This window comes from Rattus rattus, chromosome 9 (assembly GCF_011064425.1).
Source record: "Rattus rattus isolate New Zealand chromosome 9, Rrattus_CSIRO_v1, whole genome shotgun sequence".
NCBI lineage: Eukaryota > Metazoa > Chordata > Mammalia > Rodentia > Muridae > Rattus > Rattus rattus.
In genome coordinates, this window is record NC_046162.1 from 5,225,336 (window position 1) to 5,246,144 (window position 20,809).

The 20,809-nt window shown below is 48.7% G+C and overlaps 1 protein-coding gene across 1 annotated transcript in view; it reads left to right on the forward strand.

Annotated features, from left to right (window-relative positions):
* Positions 1-20,809, forward strand: part of Sh3pxd2b (SH3 and PX domains 2B) — an 80,275-nt gene that overhangs the window by 43,613 nt on the left and 15,853 nt on the right. The window contains exons 4-8 of the mRNA XM_032912152.1: positions 318-394; positions 7,032-7,123; positions 7,654-7,679; positions 14,746-14,880; positions 18,250-18,354. Coding sequence (XP_032768043.1) covers positions 318-394; positions 7,032-7,123; positions 7,654-7,679; positions 14,746-14,880; positions 18,250-18,354 — 435 coding nt within the window. The remainder of the gene's footprint in view (positions 1-317; positions 395-7,031; positions 7,124-7,653; positions 7,680-14,745; positions 14,881-18,249; positions 18,355-20,809) is intronic.

Sequence of the window (20,809 nt, forward strand, 5' to 3'; positions counted from 1 at the left end):
TGATTAACCTGCTCCTGGGTTGGCCGGTGTGTGATTCCATCACAGAGCATATGCATAGCATGAATAAGGCTGTGAGCTCGATCCTCATAAAACACTTACCCATTAGGTTCACTCTCCCCAGTCATGATGCTAGAGGGATGTGGCTTTGAGAAGTTTAGCTTGGGCGTGGCTACCTGTGTACCCAGGTCCAGCCTGGAAACACTGAGGGCAGCTAGGAACGTCGGTACCACTCAGGTCCACCCTCGGACAGCCACTGCAGGGGTTGGGGGGTGGGCCACCAGTCCCTGCTGTGCTGAGTGTGTTCTCATCCCCTGCAGGCAAAATCCTCTTTCGCCGCAGCCACATCCGGGATGTAGCCGTCAAACGCCTGATACCAATAGATGAGTATTGTAAGGTAAGCTGAGATGCCAACATCATCTTTCCTTGTGGGTGTTCTGTTTTGTTTTCCTTTCCGAGTGCCAAATGTTCACTCGAGGGTAGGAGACAAAACAGAGCAAAACATACAAATCCCCACCCCCATGGGACTATGGAATCAACCTGAACCCACTTTCAGTGGCTGTGTGGTGTTGCCCTGGGCATGAATGTTCCAGTCAGCATTCAGCTCCTGCTATTGATGGAGCAGCTGGCCTCTCGCCCCTTGAAAGTTCCAACAGAGGGAGGCCTGCCTGTGGGCGCTGTTTGATGGGACTGGTTGGGAAGGAAGCACGCCGTCACTTCTGTTATTGTCTCTGGTACGTGAGCATAGTAAGATCACAGGATGCAGGTGCCGTGTGTAGTCACCAGTTGTCTCTATATCCAGAAAGGAAATTAAGAACACACTTCCACTCGTGCTAAGAAGATGATCTGATCAATAAAGAGCTTGCCACACCTAGTAGAATGCACTGAGTGACTGTGAACCTAGAGTCTAGGAGTGCACACAGGAAGGTCTTGACAGTTCACTGCCTGACCAGTTCAGCCAGCCAGCAAGCTCTGGGTTCTGTAAGAGACCCTGTCTCAAAACACAGTGGAGAAAGGCTCCCAATACCAATGGCTGGCTTTTATCTGCGTCCATACACTTGTGTACCTAACATTACCACAGAGACAGAGACACACATAGAGACACAGAGAGAGACAGGAGAGTTCTTTCTACTCACACCAGCTCCAAAAAAAACCCACATAAAACCCTTAAAAACGTACTTAACCAAAAGTGCAGGACTTATACACTGGACCACAAAGCATGGTCAAGAGAAGTCCAGAGAGCTCTGGATAGGGCTGGCTGAGGTAGCGATTGCCTTCAGTCGCACTCTGGGGCAGACGTACAACTCTGTGAGTTTGAGGTGAACTTGATCTACACAATGAGTTCTAGGTAGCCAGGGTTACATATACGGTGAAACCCTATCTCAAAAACAAACTTAACTAAACTCTAAATAAATGACTATGGGCTTTGGTGGAGTTGCAGCGCCAGCAAAAAGAACATTTTTCTATGAATGGCAAAACAGACAAAAAAAAAAATCTTTTTCAGATATCTGGATTTAACTTCTTAATCCTATAGAAATCCAGTGGGCGAATTCTTTAATGGTGGGCCCTTTTGACAAAGATCTTTTTTTGGTCATATTGGAGCCAAGACTTGAAAGCAAGAACATTTTTTTCTAAAACAGAAAAAAAACTTTCTATCTGGATTTAATCCTAGAAATCCAGTGCTTCTCAATGTGCTGACAAGTGTGTGTGTGTGTGTGTGTGTGTGTGTGTGTGTGTGTGTGTCTACATCTGTGTCTGTGTCTGTGTCTGTGTCTGTGTAAATTCAAAGGACCTTAAAAGGTTAGTCTCACTTGCTATTTCCTGGACTCCCTACAAGGCTCCTTCCTCCCTCCTTATAGTAATTCAGACTCCGTAGTGCTATACTAGGACCCATGCACAGATCAGTGGACAATGTTATGAGCCAGGAGTAATGGCTTCCACATGCCAGGCTAACTGATGCTCACTGAGGTGCCAAACAGTTCAGCGAGGATTTTTTTCTTTGTATGAAAAATCAACTCAAAAGGGTTTTTAATAAACAGGTGGGACAGCTACTCACTGCCTAGTTCATCAGGGCCACAAATGACCACCGATTTGGTGATTTCCACAGCAGGACTTAGTTTTCTGTCACTTCTGGAAGCTAAAATGCAAGCAGCAGGGTCTTGGGCCTTCTCTGTGACTTTCAGTTAACTGTCTGTAAGTGTACAGGACATGATGTCTCTATGTGTCCATACCCTAATCCAAAAGGACGCCATTCGTGTTGATTAAGGCTCACCCCTGGTGATTTTCTTTAATCTTCAGTTACTGCTACAAAGACCCTTCTCTAGCTAGCTGTGCCCTGAGGGGTTAGAGCTAAACTGTGCTCTCCTTCACCTCAGATACACCACAGCATCGGTACACATGCCAAATGCAATGGACTTGAGTCCTTTTTTCACACTGTATGAAAATCAACTCAAAAGGGGTCACAGGAGCTGCGAGATGACTCAGTGGGGAATATGTTTTCTTCTGGAACATGAAAACCCGAGTTTGGATCCCACGTATATGGCCAGATGTGATAGCCCACATGTGTAATCCCTGTGCTGGGAGAAGGGGAGAAGAGAACCGCAGGGGTTCCGCGACCATCTAGTTTATCGGAATGACTGATACCTAGGTTCACTAAGACAGCGGCTCAACACATAGGGTAAATGGTGACAGAGGAAGGCAGCAGTGTAGGCGTCTCACCTCCACATATGCGCACATCTGTACACAGGAACATGTCGCGCACATCCTTACGCACACACGTGGACATGTATGTGCACACATATACAGACCGGGCCACAGCCCTAAATAAAAGAGCCAAAGCTGGAAAACTTTCAGAAGAAAATGTGGAGGAGACCTTCATGACCCTGGGTTAAACTATGAGGTTTTTACTGTGATACCAAAAGTGACAGTCCTTGAAAATATTTGGTCAAGTTCAGCTTCAGCAAGCCTACTTAGAAAGTTCTCTGCAAAAAAAACAAAACAAAAAAACAAAACAAAAAAAAAAAACCACTACACTAGGAAATGGGAAAGATAGGTCCCAGAGATTCACAGACGGGATAAAATATTTGTAAATAACGTTTTAAAGGACTTTCTAAGAAGGCATAAAGAACTCCTACCAGGTGCTGGCACACACCTTTAGTCCCAGCACTCAGGCAAGTAGATCTCTCTGAGTTTGAGGCCAGCCTGGTCTACAGAGTGAGTTCCAGGACAGCCAAGGCTACATAGTGAAACCTTGTCTTGAAAATAACAAAGCAAAAAAAGAAGAATTTCGACAACAACCTACACAACTCCAGAATTAAAAGACTTTAAGACAAGAAAAAAAAAACTGTAATAGCACCGTCACCCAAGAGGAGACTGGGTTTACAATAAACATGTCAGTGGGGCATGGTGGTGCCCACTTTAATTCCAACACTCAGGAGGTAGAGGCAGGATGAACCCTGTGATTTCAAGGCCAGCCTGGTCTGCAAATGGGTTCAAGACCAGCCAGGATTACACAGTGAGAGGTCTCTTTAAAAAAGAAATAACTAGAACAAACACATGAAGAAATGTTTAGCATTGTGAATCACTGGGGTCATGCAGATGGGGACTGAACATTGGTATTAATCATGGGACAGTTGTGCCAGATGTTAGTGAGGATCTGGCAAATACTGGGGCAGTTTCTGGAAGGCTGAGACACAAAGATCACAAAATTTCAGGCCAGTCTAGGTACATAGCAAGAACCTGTTTCGACACATCCCCTGAAGCTCATCACACAGTCAGCCATGGGTCTACACAAAGATGAAGCTATGTCCGCACAGAGGCTTGTGCAAACCTTCCTAGCAACAGTAAGTTATAACAGCCAAATGGAAGGGGCAGTCTACAGTGTGATGATACCAAGCGGTTAAATTTGGGTAAATTATATGACCCAGATGAATCAGAGAAACGTGATGCTAAGTGAAAGAAACCAGATGCAGGAGATGACCGGCCAGTGCAATGGCCAGACAGGGAGTTTACGAGCACAGAACACAGATGAGCTGTCTCCTGGTCCCTGGGACTCTGGGCAGGAAGATGGATTGCAAATTGGATGTTTGCATGATGGAAAAGTTCTAAAACTGAATTGTGGGGGTGAGGATAGAACTCTATAATTTACTAAATACTGAACTGGGTACTTGCAGTAAGTTTATGGCATATGGTATTGCAGTAAGTAAATTATACTGTAATCTGAATTTTTTTATATATACAAAAGGGGGCAGTGTTGGGACAAATGGCTCCTCTTGGTCAGAAGGCATCTAGGAAAGGCTGAAAATTGTTCCTTGATGGAGTCGTTTGCTCCTGGTCAGGCTGACCTCTTTGCATCCTTCCAGTGACTGTGGAAGGTGGATTTCTGTACTCCTACTGTGTAGAAGAGGTAATGAAGCCACACGGCTATTCATGACAACCCTCTCAGAGGGCTTGCAAGTTGAACCCAGACTCAACCATTTACCGCCATTTACTTCCTCCATAGAAATAAAAATGCAAGAGGTGCAGTGTGTGGGCCTGCACTTTGTCACAGTGCTATGGTCTGAATGTGGACGGAGACTGTCCCTCAAGAGGTTTTTATGTTGGATGTTTGACCTTCAGTGTGACAGAGTTCATCTTGCAGAACCAGCAAGACCTGGACTTAATGCTGGTCTCAAGTGACTGTTTTCTTGAGAGCTTGCTGTTATAAAAACCAAGGCTGTCCGGTGCTCTTGGCCTCTTCTGTATTTCTTCACCATGGTGTGACACAGTCATGAACTCTAGCCATCTAGTTGTGGGCCAAATAAAGCTTTATCTTATAAAGGGCCCAGCCTGGGTTTGCTTTGGTATAGCGACAGAAAACAGATTAACCCCTCCTCTCATCTTCAGAAGGGTTGAGGGCAGGGACAAGCTCTTGGCTACTACCTTCCAACTCCCAGAGGAAGGTTCTCCATCTCCCATGTCCCTTTTTAAAACTATAAGTCTTGAAATTGCTATTCCGAAGGTAGCATCCCTCTGTCCAGGCCCTGTTGGCAAGACCTTTAGGTCCGTAGGGTCACCTTGTCCTGCTGGACAATTCCACTGCCCACATCACTCCTGCCCTGTTTTCTCCATAGCACACCCAATTCTCTCCAGATCAGGCTACATTCATGTCGAGGGATTCCCCAACCTCCGGACATTTTATTCTGAAAAGGGGATTTTTAGAGCTTGGAGCTGTAAGAGACACCAGCTGCCTGCAGCTGCTTGCGAAACGGGATGTCACAGAGACGGTGAATTAACCGCAAGGAAGAAACTGCTTAGGTTAGGCCAGCCTTGCAATGAATCAGAACAAAGCCAGTCATTTGACACTTGGGTTGCCCAGGTTCCCTGGGTCAGTATCATAGGACCTATACTCCTCAAAGGAGAGCTTCAGTCCTAGATGCATAAGCTATCCCTAACATTTAGACGTCTGTTTAGGACATCGTAAACTAACTTAAGGCAATGGGTTCCTTCAGACTGAGCTGAATTCTAGTGGAAACTGGTAATCCCCAACAGGTAGAAATAGGCAAGGACTGGTCACACCCTGGCTGCCAGGTGTGTAGTAAAAAGCAAGAAAGGGCTCTGCCAGACCTAGAGTAAAGTTAGCAATTGGCACCGCATAGAAAAGCTATTGGAGAGCCCTGAAACAGACCCGTGCATATTGGACAGGTTGGCACTGACGGAAGCAGCCTTGCAGATCATCAGGAAAGATTGGCTTCCTGGGTAAAGGGTCTTCATGTGGGAAGGAGGTACGGGAGATGAGTAACCTCAGCCGCACAGCACAGTTCATCTCCAGGAACTTGAAAGCCGTTGCTGTAAGAGTCAGGGCTATAAAGATTTTAGAAAACAAAAGCTTCCTGTCTCTAGGAATGTAGGGACTATTAAAGACACAAAAAGTCCAGACCACAAAGAAGATGTGTTTATTTGGCCACAGTCCGTCTAAGAACTTCTGTTTCTAGGAAGACACAATGAGACACACGTGACTCCTGGACTGCCACCAAGATGAGTGTCTATTGTCACACAGCCTTATAAACAGCTACTCAGCTTGCTGTGGGGCTGCGGAGATACCAGCTGTCTTTCCGGCAGCACTTGGCACGAGCGCTGCCCGAAACAGATGCAGCACATTCTGGGGGAAGCCCAGATATGCCCAGCCATAAAACCCTCAGGGAGAGTCCCAGCCCATGGCACCACTGTGAAGGATGTGAGGGAGACATGGTCTCACTAGCTTCTGTTCACGCAGGGGCCAGAGGATCAGACTACCTCTAGAACATGCCTCACCTCATTTCTCCAGCAGAGAACAAAAAAGGATCATTTCTAAGAGCTGCCATGCTGCTGAGTTTCGGTACTGGGAGTTTTTGTTTAATTTGGTTTGGTGTTTTGCTTTGTTGTTTTCTAGACAGGGTCTTACTGTATAGCTCTGGATATCCTGGAACTCGCTATGTACATAAGGCTGGCCTCGAACTCACAGAGACCTGCCTGCTTCTGTGACTCACTGGTTCTGTGAATGAACCTCAGGGTCTCTTGGATGCTAAACAAGTGCTCTATCACTGAGCTATACCTCCAGCTCCAGGACATCTGAGTACAGCCTCAGCCAGCTCAGACAGCAGAATATGGTAGATAAAGATGGAATGAATGGAATTCACACAGTTACTGAAAACATCACTTTCCAAAATAGCATGTGTAATATGGGCTGGATTGTCTGCATAGGAACATGTAATGTTTACACGTATGCCAGCAGAATGTATTGTTGCCTTACATCTGGGAGTGTGTGTGTGTGTGTGTGTGTGTGTGTGTGTGTGTGTTTGTGTGTGTGTGTTTTATCCAAGTCAAAGCCATCAGCATTACAAGAAGCTTGTTAAAAATCCCTGGTTTCAGTCCTCACCAAAGGCCTGCTAAAGCTCCAGTCTATGCATTAGGAATGCCCCTGTACAATCCCGAGGTCTGCCTGAGTTTGAGAACGGCTGACAACAGTATTCTTGACACCCTCTCCTTCCTTGGACTCACCCCTGTCTCTGCTTTAGGCCCTGATCCAGCTGCCCCCCTACATCTCTCAGTGCGATGAGGTGCTGCAGTTTTTTGAGACAAGACCTGAGGACCTGAATCCCCCTAAAGAGTAAGTCGGTCTGTGGACTTCCCCAGGTGACAACTCCCTTCCTCATCCTCTCCTGCCATCCTTAGGGACCCACAGGGACCCAGAGTCAGCAAACTGCAGACTAATCCAGAGGTCATTGCCTCTGCCCTGCAAGGCCTCACTGCCTGTGGCTTCATAGTCACTGTAAGTGGGCAAGGCTGGTCCTATTTAACAGGCAATGGGACCTGACGAAGCGTGCCTAATCTGAAATTGTTTTACTTCCACCACGCTTATCAAAGACTGTGATAGCTGGGTAGACTGAGAATCTTTCCTTCAGTCTCCACCCCCCAAATGCATAGAAACCTTGATCCAAGGATCCAGAACACTTACCAGATAAAGGCACAACTGAAGGGGGGGCTCTTTTTTGGAAGAAGCCAGTGTTTCTGGAGTGGGCTTGGATCCATCCACTCCCTGAGGATGCTGTGGGGTGGAGACTGTCACTGTCCTAATGGGAACTTAACTCAATACTTAACAAGGACTGACTGGCTCTTTCTCACCTGTCTCCTACACAGGGAGCATATCGGGAAGAAGAAATCAGGTAAGCATACACTCCATTTTCTTCCTTTGGTTCCTGCCATGTGCCTGGGGACACAGCAGTGCAGTGGATGGATAGACAGAGGGATAGATGGACAGATGGATGGTGATTGGATATGTAGTTGGATGGATGAATGGATGGACAAACAGGCAGAGGGATGAGTGAGTGATGGATGAGTAGTTTCATGTGGCGATGATCAGCAGAATGAATGGATGAGCCAGTGATTGATTGATGGGGCCTATTTCATCCTTTGCCAAAACTACTATGAAGTGGATGAGATGAGAGTACCTTTGTGGGTGGGAAGACAGGCGTCTTCCTAACCGTGCCGCAGAGGGTTCTGGGTCTCCATGCCACTTTGTACAAAGCAACGTGGACACTCAGGGCCTTCTCCAGTTCTGTAAGGGTGAGAGGATGGAGGAGGGGTGAGATAGGGGCCCTGAGTCATGGGGACTGAGGATGCACTTTCCAAAGAGCGAAGGGAATGCCAGACTGAGAAGTCACCATTCACTCGGGTTGCAAGGTGGACTCAACTGCAGATCTGGGCCCCCCGTTCTTTGACAGCCTCAGGCCTGGCTAGCCTCTAAGCTTCCTTCAGCCTACTGTCGTGGGTCACAAGCCCTGCCGGGCTCCTTTCATACAGGAAGCTTGCTTCCACCAGCCTTTCTATTCTTGGGATGATGCCACTCTTCTAGCAGAGGTGGTCATGGAGAAGAGAAGGTGCGTTCTAAAGATAATGGTCACCAGTCCAGCTCTTCTCACTACCCATGCTCCTTCTGACCCCACAGCTTCTGGGGCCCTGGCCTCTACTCTCTTTGAACTCCAGGAAGTTTGAGGGGCTCCATGCATGAGGAGGAAAGGGCATAGGCAGGTGTGTGTGTGTGTATGTGGTGTGTGTATGGTGTATGTGTATGTGTGTATGTGATATCATGACGGTGCCTCAGTTTCCTCATGTGTGACATCCAGGTCTGGGGAGTGGATCAGTGGTAGAGCACTTACATAACAAGCACAAGGCCCTGGTTTCCATTTAAATACATGCTCACACATGCGCACATACACATACATACACACATACACACGCACACACATAAACATGCGCACACACACCATACACACACCATACCACACACACACACACACACACACACATACACACACATAAACATGCACACACACCACACACACACACACACACACATACACACACACACACACGCATGCATGAGATGTTTTATAAGATTGTCAGAGGTGCTCGCTTCGGCAGCACATATACTAAAATAAGATTGTCAGAGGGTCTACAATAGTAAAAGTAAAACCCTTCAATAGTAATATCTGGTTGATGCTGTTTGATTATCTCCCGTGACTCAAGCCTGTAGATGTCCCGATAGCACCGAGAACAGGTTCACACATCAGGCCTGTGATCTCCCTCTCCTCCTGGGAGCAAGCCTGGGTCAGTTTTACGGCCCTCTAGTCTGATCATGGCGGAAAGTGAGGACAGAAATCATACCTCATTCCTCTTTCCTCTGCCCCAGTCTGCTTTGCTTTGCTCTCTGACTACATCTGGCTCTCCTTTGGGGTTTAGTGGTCACTGGCCACACCGTGGCCTCCTGCTAAAGCTGCAAATGATCCTCAGCCAGGATAATGACCCATTTCTTTTCTTAGCAAAGATTAGTGAGCAGCTGCCTCTCAGGGCTGGTCACGGAGGTTCTGGCTTTGCTTATACAGAGTCTCCCCTGGAACGAGCTGAAGAGGAGAGTAGAGGGAAGAGACAGCCCTGGTTGGTGAAAATAAGAGTGTCCAGTTGGAACAGGCTTGATGAGGGACCTGTCTGGAAAAGAGAGCAGAGGCTCTAATTTGTGGTGACCATGGTTGACATCACTCACCTGCCGTGCTGGGGCCAGGTTTATTTATAGCCCCACTGGCTGGAACGCGGCACCTCTCTTTAGTCAGACTCCATGGACTCCTATTTATCTGACTGGTGGACACTGCTTTGATTTGAGAGCCGGTTTTCTTGACCGAATTTAAAGATATTTAAATTAAAAACAGACCTTACCCCTGCATTTTCTATGCCAAACCCTGGATGGGAGAAGGCTCGTCTGTCCCCAGCACCGCCCAGTCAGTCAGCTGGCTTCTGCAGACCTGGCTTATGAGGTTCCAAATTCTGCTCATCCCACAGGGGGAAAAACATCTCACCACAATTGAGAAGATTGTTGATGGCTTGCAAGAGCATTTATTCTTGAGTTTTGCTTATTTACAGATTCTTCCAAGACGCCTGGCAATTTAGTGAGCTTATGGAAGGAAAAGTCTCATTTTGGCGTTACTCATAATTTCAAAAAATTCAAGACATGTCATCAGGAAGAGAAAAACACCTAACTCAAAAGTTTCTCTGGTAGAGTAGGCAACTGTGTGGCTTGAGAATTCATTTTTAGCATTAATGACAAAAATAATTCTTCTACCATTCATTCCTTGTAGGACATGTAACATAGGGGTTTGGGTTGTTTTTGGGGGGGACACGGGGGGAGGATGGTGTTCATTTGTTTTGTAGTTTTTCAAAACAGGCTTTGTCTGTGTGGCCTGGCTGTCCTAGAACTCACTCTGTAGAGCAGGCTGGCCTTGAACTCAGAGATCTGCCTGCCTCTGTCTCTCAAGTGTTTGATTGCATCTGCAGCAACATCTAGAACCTATTTACCTCAATTATGAGGTTTCTGGGACCATGCGTTAATAGGACTTAGTTGCAATATCACACTCCACCAATAGGGGTCTCTACATGGCACCTGAATGGTCTGAAGCCTTTTTGTTTATTTTTATTTTATTTTTTATTTTATATATGTGAGTACACTGTTGCTCTCTTCAAACACACCAGAAGAAGACATTGGATTACAGATGGTTGTGAGCCACCATGTGGTTGTTGGGAATTGAACTCAGGACCTCTGGAAGAGCAGTCAGTGCTCTTAGCCACTGAGCCATCTCTCCAGCCCCTTGAAGCTGCATTTAAGTCTCCTTAAGGAGGAGGCTTAAATCTCATGCTATTCCTGTCTAATCACCTGAAACCGTACATTTTTGTCAGCAGTGTTGATAAGTGGGGTATTCCGGGGAAAAGGTAGACAACTTGCCCTGGAAGCAGCACTTGGAAGCCGTTCCCTGCTCTGGCCTCTGCACCATACCTTGGCGGGGGACTGCAGCCTGAAGCCCAAAACCAGAGCCATAAACCCCGCCCGTGCTCATGTAACCAAAGGCCAGCATTCTGCCCTCTGCTTGTGGCTTCCTATCTCATGGTTTCTTATTCTGTCACTCAGTATTTACTAAGCTTCTACTGTGTGTTTTGCATTGCTAGGCTCCCAGGCTGTATATGAGACAGGAAGTCCCTTAAATTTGTTTTACAATATTCTGTTTGGGTATTTATTGCGCTCCATTAGGTTCCACTCATGGTCTAGACTGTGAGGGGACATACTTTTTTTCTAATAATGTATAGATAATTTACACATTACAGGTCACATTGCAGTCTGTCGCTAACAATAATATTATAGTATTCCTCTGTCTCCTCCTCCTCTTCCTCTTTCTCCTTTCCTTCCTCCTTGTCCTCAAACACTTTTAAAACACTTCAAAGTAGATGGGACTGGAGAGATGGCTCGGCAGTTAGGAGCACCAAATGCTCTTGTAGAGGACCCAGTTGAGTTCCCAGGATCCACACCATGGTGCGGAACTGTCTGTAGCTCCAGTTCCAGGGGTCAGGTGCCCTCTTCTGACCTTCAGGCATTAGGCTGGCACTTGGTACACACACATATAGACAAAATACTCATACACGTAACAATAAATACATAAATAAATATTTTTAGAAGCCTGCAAACCAGAGACAAGTCCATGGATTCCTGCTAGAACATGGACATCTGAGCCAGAACAGGGGAACATACAAGGAGAGGCAAAGAGACGCATGGAATCGATGTTTTCTTCAGTAACCTGGAGGGGCCAGTGGGACGGCTCAGCAGTTAAGAGCACTGGTGCTCTTGCCGCAGGGCCAAGTTCAGTTCCAGCCCCCGTGCCAGGCTGCCCACAACCTGCATGTCGCTTCAGCTCTGGGCAGCCCTCTGACTTCCTCGGGAGCCTGCACATGTGTGCACATACCCACCCATTTACACATAACTCAAATTGATTCTTAAAATATTTTTTTAATTACAACACAAAATGGAAAGAAAGGAAAGTCAGTGGGGCAATGCCAGGCTGTCAGAGAGGTCACCACAGATGCCCTTGAGGAAGCCAGGGAGGCCAATGGCTGGTGGAAACTGTCTCTTACAAAGAGAACACCATGTGCTTTCAACTCTAAGAAATGGGGAGTACTAGGGCTGCTGGCTCTACATGGCTACATAGGGTGTACAAATGCGAGAGAGATTTGACTGCTGGCGGCAGAAACGTCTTAAGAATTTTAGTGGAACGATCCAATAGTGTTTCTTCTTTCTCAAAAGATAGCCAAGAGTAGTGTGGTGTTTGATGGTAAAAGATCGGAGGCCTGCCTTATGGCTTTGCCATTCAGGGCCAGTGTTCTCAAGGTTACCTTCTGGCCCAAGATGGCTGCCGGAGCACCAGCCATTACATCCCCATTTAAGCCAGGAGAGATGAACAGGTGAAACTGGGCAAGCCTCTTTCCATAAGGACACCAAGAAGTTGCACATACCTCTATTTAGACCCATTGAATCTATATCTCATGCTACTCCCAAGTGGAAAGGTGTCTTCCCAAAGGCTCAGCGCAGCCAGCCGCGAATCAGCAGTCTTGTTAGTGTAGACTAATAAGAACTGGAGATAAGTTGCCTTCTGGGGTGGGGCGGGGCGATGTGTTCTGATTGGTTACCAGGCAGATGGGGCAGAGCTTAGCATTCCTTACGGGAGGGGAGAGCCACAATAGCGGCAGCGCGTTGGCTGTGGAGGATGATGGAGCCAAGCGATCTTCGTCGTCTACCCGAAGAATCATGAACAACATGGTGGATTGAGGCTGGCAGCGGAGACCAGTCAGGGGACCAAGAGTAGGCGGCTCCCATTAGCACGAGAGAGGCCCCCAGGCAGGTTCCACTCAGTGTGGACTCTGGTTTGCGCTGTTGAACTTAAAAGAACCTTCGTTTCTAGTGGCCAGGAAGTCCAGGGAGCCAGTACCTTAGACTCACTGGTTCCTTGCATCGTCGGGTCCTGCAGGAGCAGAACTTGCCAGCTCAGCCTGGCGGGAGGGGAGGTTCTCTTCAGTAGGATCGGACCAGCCTTGTCTCAGTCCCCAGCCTATGTAGCTGTCTGGCTTTGGTGGACTGTTGACCTTTGAGGGGGAGTGGATGACAGAGAACTAGGAATAGTGATGATAACCTCTGCGAAATATAAAGAAAGGACACGTCACATTGTGACTGGATCCTGAGGCAGACCTAGGAACTGCCAAGGAAAGAAAACCAGAAGGCCCCAGACATGACTCTTCCCTATCTATCTATTGTCCACCGTCCATTGCCACGCCCGTAGCCAGCTATGTGGTAAAGAACACTTCACTTACTGTCCTCAGTGTATTTTTATATCTGTAACAGGCAGTGCCCACCTCAAGCACAATGATGCTGGAGAGGTTTGCAGCCCACGGGGGGTGGGGGGGGTCATTCTTTTCCACCCCCTCCACCCCCCATCCAGCCTTCTTTGGCATCTCCATCCTACATCCCTCCTCTCTCTCTCTCCTTCCCCTCCTGTTCTCTCCACTCAGGTGCAGGTGGTTAGGGTATACACTGCTCAGATGCCTTCCTAGAAGGGTCCACGACCAGAACCTGCCCACAGAGCCGAGAAGCAGCCCGCCTCCCCACGCACCACGCTGCCTCCTTCTCTTTGACGTCTCTGAATGGAGATGCTCCTTTTAAGTCTTTGTGGTGCATCTTTGTGAGCACTCCCATCTGTCTTGGTGGGTAGCAGGGCTTCACAGCTCCGGGGTGTGACGCACACACACACTGCTCACCAGGGAAGCCGCCTGCCTGGGCGCTCTTCCCACACTTTCCCCCTCCTGGGACCACTGCCCAGCTCCAGTGCCATGATCTCCTCTTGCCTAACAACTTCACACCCTCAGTCTGGGGTGCTCTCTCCCCTGCCAGCCTCTGTCTCGCTCCACATGGCAGCCAGAGACACTTGTCCAGCTGTGCATCTTCCCATTCCCTTCCTAGAAACCTTGAGTGACTCCTCAGGATGTAAAATTCCAAACTTACCAAGTCCTCAGCCTCAGACCAATGCTTTCCCTGGGGACGTCTCTCAGTACCATGGCTACCACCTGGCAGAAATCTGCCTCCCAACCTCATTCTACTCCTGAAGGCTCCCGGCCCTTCCCTATCACAGAAGAGCCCACCTGCTCCAGTCCTCCCTCGTGGGATACCCAGGACACCTTCCTCGTGGGTCTCTGCTTTTTGCTTGGCACTCATTTGGTACAGTTTTGCCTATCCCGTTCATTCTCTGGCGTCCCGGGTATCCAAGCTGATATAATTTGACCTCTCATTCATGTGTGTGTGTGTGTGTGTGTGTGTGTGTGTGTACGTGTACATGTACGTGTACATATCTCCCATGTGTTTATCTCCCCTATAACCTTGAGTTATTTGAGACGGGAAGGCATCCATTTTGTCTACTTTTGTGTCACTGGTCCCCAACAAAGGTAGGTAGAGCATCGTGGGAGACCTATGAGTTCGTAGGTGGGCTTAGGATGAGTTTGGATGGATGAGACAGGCTGGGTGGTGACCTCAAACTTAAACCGTCCCCCTTGAGCTCCCCGCAGGCAGCCAGCTTCCAGGCAAATGCTACATCTAACTTACTTGGAACCTCTCGGAACCTTGAGTGCTCTTGGTAAACTTTGGTGCCTGCGTAAGAAAATGAACGAGAGGATGCAAGGGTAAAGAGTCGGGGCATGGGGATGGGAATTTAGCTCAGTGGTAGAGCGCTTGCCTAGCAAGCACAAGGCCCTGGGTTCAGTCCTCAGCTCCAGAAAAAAAAAAAGAAAAAAAAAGAGTCAGGGCATGAGACAAATCCTGTCTCAGAGACTGTTGGGGCTAATGGGATGTCTGATAGCATTTGCTGTCCTCAGGGAGTGACCCGACCTCAGTGGACCCTATGGTCCTGGAGCAGTATGTGGTGGTAGCAAACTATCAGAAGCAGGAGAGCTCAGAGATCAGCCTCAGTGTGGGCCAAGTCGTGGACATCATCGAGAAGAATGAATCAGGTAAGGACCTAGACCACCTTCCCCGTACCCTGGACCATCACCAAGCCCCACAAACCAGAAGCATGTGGGGACTCCAAAGCAAAGAACCAGACTAGGGGTTGGGGATTTACATCAGTGGTAGAGCGCTTGCCTAGCAAGCGCAAGGCCCTGGGTTCGGTCCCCAGCTCCTAAAAAAAAAAAAAAAAAAGAAGCAGAGTAGCCTGGCTAGCATGGCTCCTCAGAGCCACTGAGGACTCATAGCCAGGGTCTCAGGAGCCTGTTGGGTCAGGCGTTACCATTGTTTGAGGCCTGCTCCCATAAATAGTCCTGGTTTTCAAATGCTCATCAACAGCCTCAAGCGCTCCTTGGTGAATTTTCATGTTGATTTCCCTTGGGAGTCCCCAAGAAAGCTGCAGATCCAAGAGAGGGGCCCCTTAGAGACTGTGTCTCAAAAACAAATTAGAAGAAACTCTTCAGAGGAAATGGGCATCTGCCTGTCTCTCAAGCCACCTGTCCATCCTAGGGCCACTGACCACATCCACCGGCAGTGAGGTGACTGAGATGGGACCTGGATGCCAGCAGGCATCGTTAGTTTTGTCATCCTCAAGACACAGAAAACCGTCAGGGAACTGTGGAAAGAGTAAATGGTAAACCACAGGAAGGGCACCTAAACCTGAGCTTGGCGCACAACACAGTCTTTAGAAACGCAGGTTCCCTTCCCTGTTACAGAGCAGCCATCACACCGTGCAGGGAAAGCAAGGGGTGAGCAACCCCTCTCCCCCATGGGTTCCCAGTGGCTCATCATGTTCTCAGAGGCCTTCATGCTTTCAGGGTTGTTGTCAAGGATACAGGAGAAGGATGCACAGGCAGGTTGCGGGAGATGTACTGTGATCCATGGTCTATGATAGCCTGATGGCCGGTTAAGTCGGCGTGACTATGGGAGGACAGTGTTTCCAGCATCCTTCGGGTTATGTTACCATGATTCCTGTGATTCATGATATCAGCGTTTGCCAAGCAGACCCCAACTGTGCAATCTAGGAAGGATCCCTGCTTCCAAGAATACAGGAAGACAGTGTTTCCGGCATCCTCCCAGTCTGGTTGCCTTTAGTCATGAGGCTGGTGTTAGCCAACAAAACTCCATAATTGTGCAAACTAGAAGCCATTGGCTCTGCTGGCCTTGGAAGGAAGGGCTCCTCTGATGTCATCTCAGTGTGCTGTGCTCCAACTCTTTCAAGGTCACTTCTGTGAGTGGAAAAGCTGGGAGGGCTTACCTCACAGCGGGCAGCACTCACTTCTGCAGGGGACATCAGCTGAAGGTCCGTCAGGGCAATTCTGTTCTGATACTGCACACCTAGTGGTGTGTTGGATCCCTGGGCTCGGTCTCCCAGGCCACCCCTCATTGGTTCGGACCAGTTGTTCTGCCTGCACTTTCCGCAGCTAGCTATCAAGCATGCTCTGCACAGCCCCTCTCTGGCACCATTAAGTAGATCACATGACCAAGAGAACCATGCTTTCAGGGTCATTGTCAAGGATACACTGAAGGATACAGGTGAAGGGATGCACAAGCATGTTGTGAGAGACATCCTGTGCCTCCACAATCTCTGCGGATGCTGCCTTACAGGAATTTGCATGCTCAGCAAGCCCTATAGACCCCTGGGGTTCTCAGCAGATTTTATCGAAGAGGCACAATTGACAGCTGTGTTGACCTGTGACTAAATAAAAGGGGTCAGATCAAATGCTAACAGACAGTGAGGAAGCCAGCCAGGCCTGCTTAGCCAGGTTCCTTTTAGCAACTGTTTATTCCAGAGTATGGGGTAGGAACCCTTCCAATATGGGATTTTGTAATCTATTATCAAAGTGGGTCAGATAATTTAATTTCTTTATAGCCAGGAGCTCCGAGGTGGAGAAGATTAGAACCTATTTTTAGCTTCTATGACTTCCCCTGGGAGAGGGAAATCCTCGCTTCCGTGCCTGCCTTGAGGAGAAAAAGCAGATGCAAGGGGCAGGCAGCAGAGGACACAGAGGAACTGCATCCCAGTCTTCTGAGGCCTAAAGTGCCACTGAAGTCATGAGAGCTATGGGACTAGTGACCCGTGGTGACAACTGAAAACTACATGTCATCTCGCTCCAATCCCTGTGCTGTGACTGAATGAACGAGACTCCGAGTGACTCACTATTTGCCCCCAGGTCTCTACAGAGTTAGATTTCTGCTGTTCCCAAGAGTGATGCCTACAAGTTATACAGCAAGGAGATACCAGGGGCACGAAGGAAGAAATACCTATTCCCTGGGCCACCAGGGAGGGGTGCTAGGAAGGATGTGAGGAGGGAAGATACATTGGACAGATCGTGCTCCGGTCCCTTATATAAACAGGTGGAGTGTTTGCTGCTGACCTGTCCACACTTTACGTCCTCTCTAGGTGACAGTGCACTTCCTGTAATGTAGGTACCACGTGAATAGTTATTTTACTGTTTGTTTAGAGCAGCGTGGGCCGTGGCCCCTTCGGGGTCGCATATCATATATCCTGCTTATCAGATATTTACCTTACAATCCACAACAGTAGCAAAGTTACAGTTATTCAAGTAGCAATGAAATAATCTTATGATTGGGAGTCACCGCGACACAGGAACTGCATTAAAAGGTCGCAGCATTAGGAAGGTTGAGAGCCACTGGTTGTGGAGAGTAGGATTAAGGGTCTATGTATTCAGTACACCTAGAGGGATTTTTAGGTGGGTTTTTTTTTTTAAATATTATTTCATGGTTGGTAAACACAATATAAAAACCATAGACACTGAGGGATTAGATCATGGGCATCTTTAGGTAGCGGCACTGGGCCCACACTAGCAGGTCCTCGGAGACACAAGGGTATGAATGAAAAGCCTGCCGAGGTTCCACTTGACGTGCACCGAGTACCTTTCGAGGCCTGTGCCTGTAGGATCAAACACAGACCACGGCTGTGCCGTACGTCTGATCTATTATCCTCTTGGTGGCTCGGTTTTTTCATTGGGCAATGAGGACGATAATGTGACAGTGACATCAAATAACACAAGTACAGCGGGCAGCCCATTGCATACTCTACTGACGGCAAATGTGCTGTGGTCTCCTTGCTCAGGGCAACCACCCTCCACTCTGTCCCGGGCTCGGGAGCAAGTTTCTCTTCTTGCTAGCTTCTTGTTTTCTTTTCTTCAATTTGTAGCTACTCTTCACTACTCTTGCCTTCTACCCAGCGAACTAGGAATTTGTCTAGCCTAACCTGAACACTAACTGTTGAGTGGCAGAATACACAGCTCTCATGGCACCTTTGGGACAGTCCCTTAGGTGCCAAAGGACAGCTGGATTATTGCTTTCCCACTTTGCCCCACTGACAGCACCCTGACTCTTCTTGCTTACAGGTTGGTGGTTTGTCAGCACTGCTGAAGAGCAGGGCTGGGTCCCTGCAACCTGCCTCGAGGGCCAGGATGGTGTGCAAGATGAGTTTTCCCTTCAGCCTGAGGAAGGTAAGAGGGAGCTTCCTCCTCACCCCTTCGTGGCAGCCTCTCTTGGGGATTGATAGCCCCCTAGTTCAGGATCTAAAGCCTGTGAACAGGGTGGGATTAGACCTGTAGGGCAAACCTGTACTTCCTCATGGGCTTGTGGGAGCTACCTTTGGTGAGCCTTGCCAAAGCTGGGCCCTCATCCCTTGATGAGACCCCCTCCCCAGCCTGACTGCTGGCACCCCACTACTCTCTAACATTGCTTTGGTGACCACAATACCAAACCCTATTTACTCACTTGCAAAACTTTCAACTCCATGTGTTTAAACACGTCTGATTTTTCTGCTGGTTTAAGTGTCCCCTTCTGTCTCCCGTATACTTTCTTTTCCTGGGGACATTTCATGGTAGATGTTCTTTGTAGTGATGCCTTACACTCCAGCAATGCCCAAGGCCTAAGACTTCCTCTCCCTGGAAGCTTCCTAAAGCAGAGGCCCTCAGTGCCTCTGATAGTACACAGAGAGTGTGAGAGCCAGACAGCCTGAGTGTGACTCTTACCTCTGCCACATACATGGGCCAGAACGCAATCTTTGGCCAGAGTCACCTAAGCTCCAGCCTTCTCTGCTGAACGAGGGAGTGGTGGAGGTCTGTGTCCCTGTCCTGCCTGGGGAGTGACCGTTGTTGGGTTTAAGTTGGATTACGGTGACACTCTACAGAGCATGCACACTGTGCTTCAGTGGACCTCTAGGAGCTGGGGGCCAAGCTAGCACAGGTTACCACAGAGTGAGCTCAGATTAAAGGTAGGGGGTACAGTGCAGGCAGCCTGTGTCCCCTTACAGTCTGTGATAGCACTCCTGAGAAGTGGATCTAATGTTTCACAGGCGTGGGATCTCAGGAAGGCTGAGATTTCCCTACACAGGCAACAGCACATTTTCCTGCAGGTTTAGCATTTTCTTTCCTGCTATTCTCACGGTGTCTCAATATCATTCTGGGAATAGAATGACTACTGGCACCTCTTCGCTCACACTGAAGCTCATTCCCCGGGCATCGGTCCTCTCTAGGATGGCTGGGGCTGGGAGTAGACTCAGGTAGATTCCTCCTCAGAGAACACTACTAGGTGCTCCCAGGCCTACAGCCCCTGGGAGTATGTTCCTCTTAACTCTGCCTTCTGCCCTCCCTCCACATGCTACCTGGCCAGTTTCCTGGAGGTACTGCTCTCTGCCCCGGTCTGTGGGTCGCCGCCGGACTCTGGGGGACTTGTATGCCATCAGCTGGCGTCAAGGTGCCTACCCTCGGAGATTCCCCTGCATTTGGTGCTTGGAGCCAAGTCCCTGCATCTGCATGAGCTCCCTGCTCTGGGACTGCCCATGCCTGCTGCATGTCAAAACATGGTCTTGTCAATCTTGTGTGTACAAGCATGCAGGATGGGGAGGAGTGGGCCTGGGGTATTTGATGGCCTTGGAAGCTAGGAGGTGTCCCAGTTAACAAAGGTGCCTGGGTTTTCTAGGATGGTGACTGGGCAGCCCCGTTACTTTTACCAGACTTGTAAAAGCCACATCAACCAGATAAAGTCGGGCCATTACAGTGGCTCACACCTGTAATCCTAGCACTTGAAGGCTACTCTTAAAGGGACAAGAGGACCATGAGGTGGAGGACAGCTTTTTTTTTTTTTTTTTTTTTTTTTTTTTTTTTTCGGAGCTGGGGGAACAGGGCCTTGCGCTTCCTAGGTAAGCGCTCTACCACTGAGCTAAATCCCCCAGCCCCTAGGAGGACAGACAGATGAGAGAGAGAGAGAGAGAGAGAGAGAGAGAGAGAGAGAGAGAGAGAGAGGAGACACTTATATCACCAAAAAAGCCAGAACTAGCTCCAAGCAGGATCTGGATGTCCCCTGCCACCTCTGCTCTATTCCATTGCATTTACACATTGATTCCTTGAGACACTGGTCCCAGGTACCTATCAGGGTTTCAGGGACAGTCACCAAAAACTCAGCTTCTTCTTCAACACAGGCACTAGGACTGTTCCTCCCCACCACCACCCCCAGAGTCCTCTCACCATATGCCATCCCTAAACCATTCACAGCAGCCAGGCCTTGCAGTGCTGTGACTTCAGGGTCACATGCCGGGGCTCAGCCACCCCTATGGCACATGGACAAGCCACAGCAGAACAGACTGTGTTTGTGCAGCCCTGAGCTCAGGCTAGAGTCTCTCAGCAGCTCTAACATCCCAGAGCTTGAGAAGCCTCCCAGCTGGAGACAGAGGAGACCCAGGGCTCATGGGTTTGAATGCACTGAGGATCCAGGTAGTTCCCCTTCCCACCTGGACCACACAAAATTACTATGCTAGGCTGGCAGAATCTATCCATCCATCCTTCCTTCCTTCCTTCCTTCCTTCCTTCCTTCCTTCCTTCCTTCCCCCTATCCCAGTCGGGTGCCTGCTGATTCAGCACAAGAGGAAATAGCTGACCATGCTGAATACAGGATGTG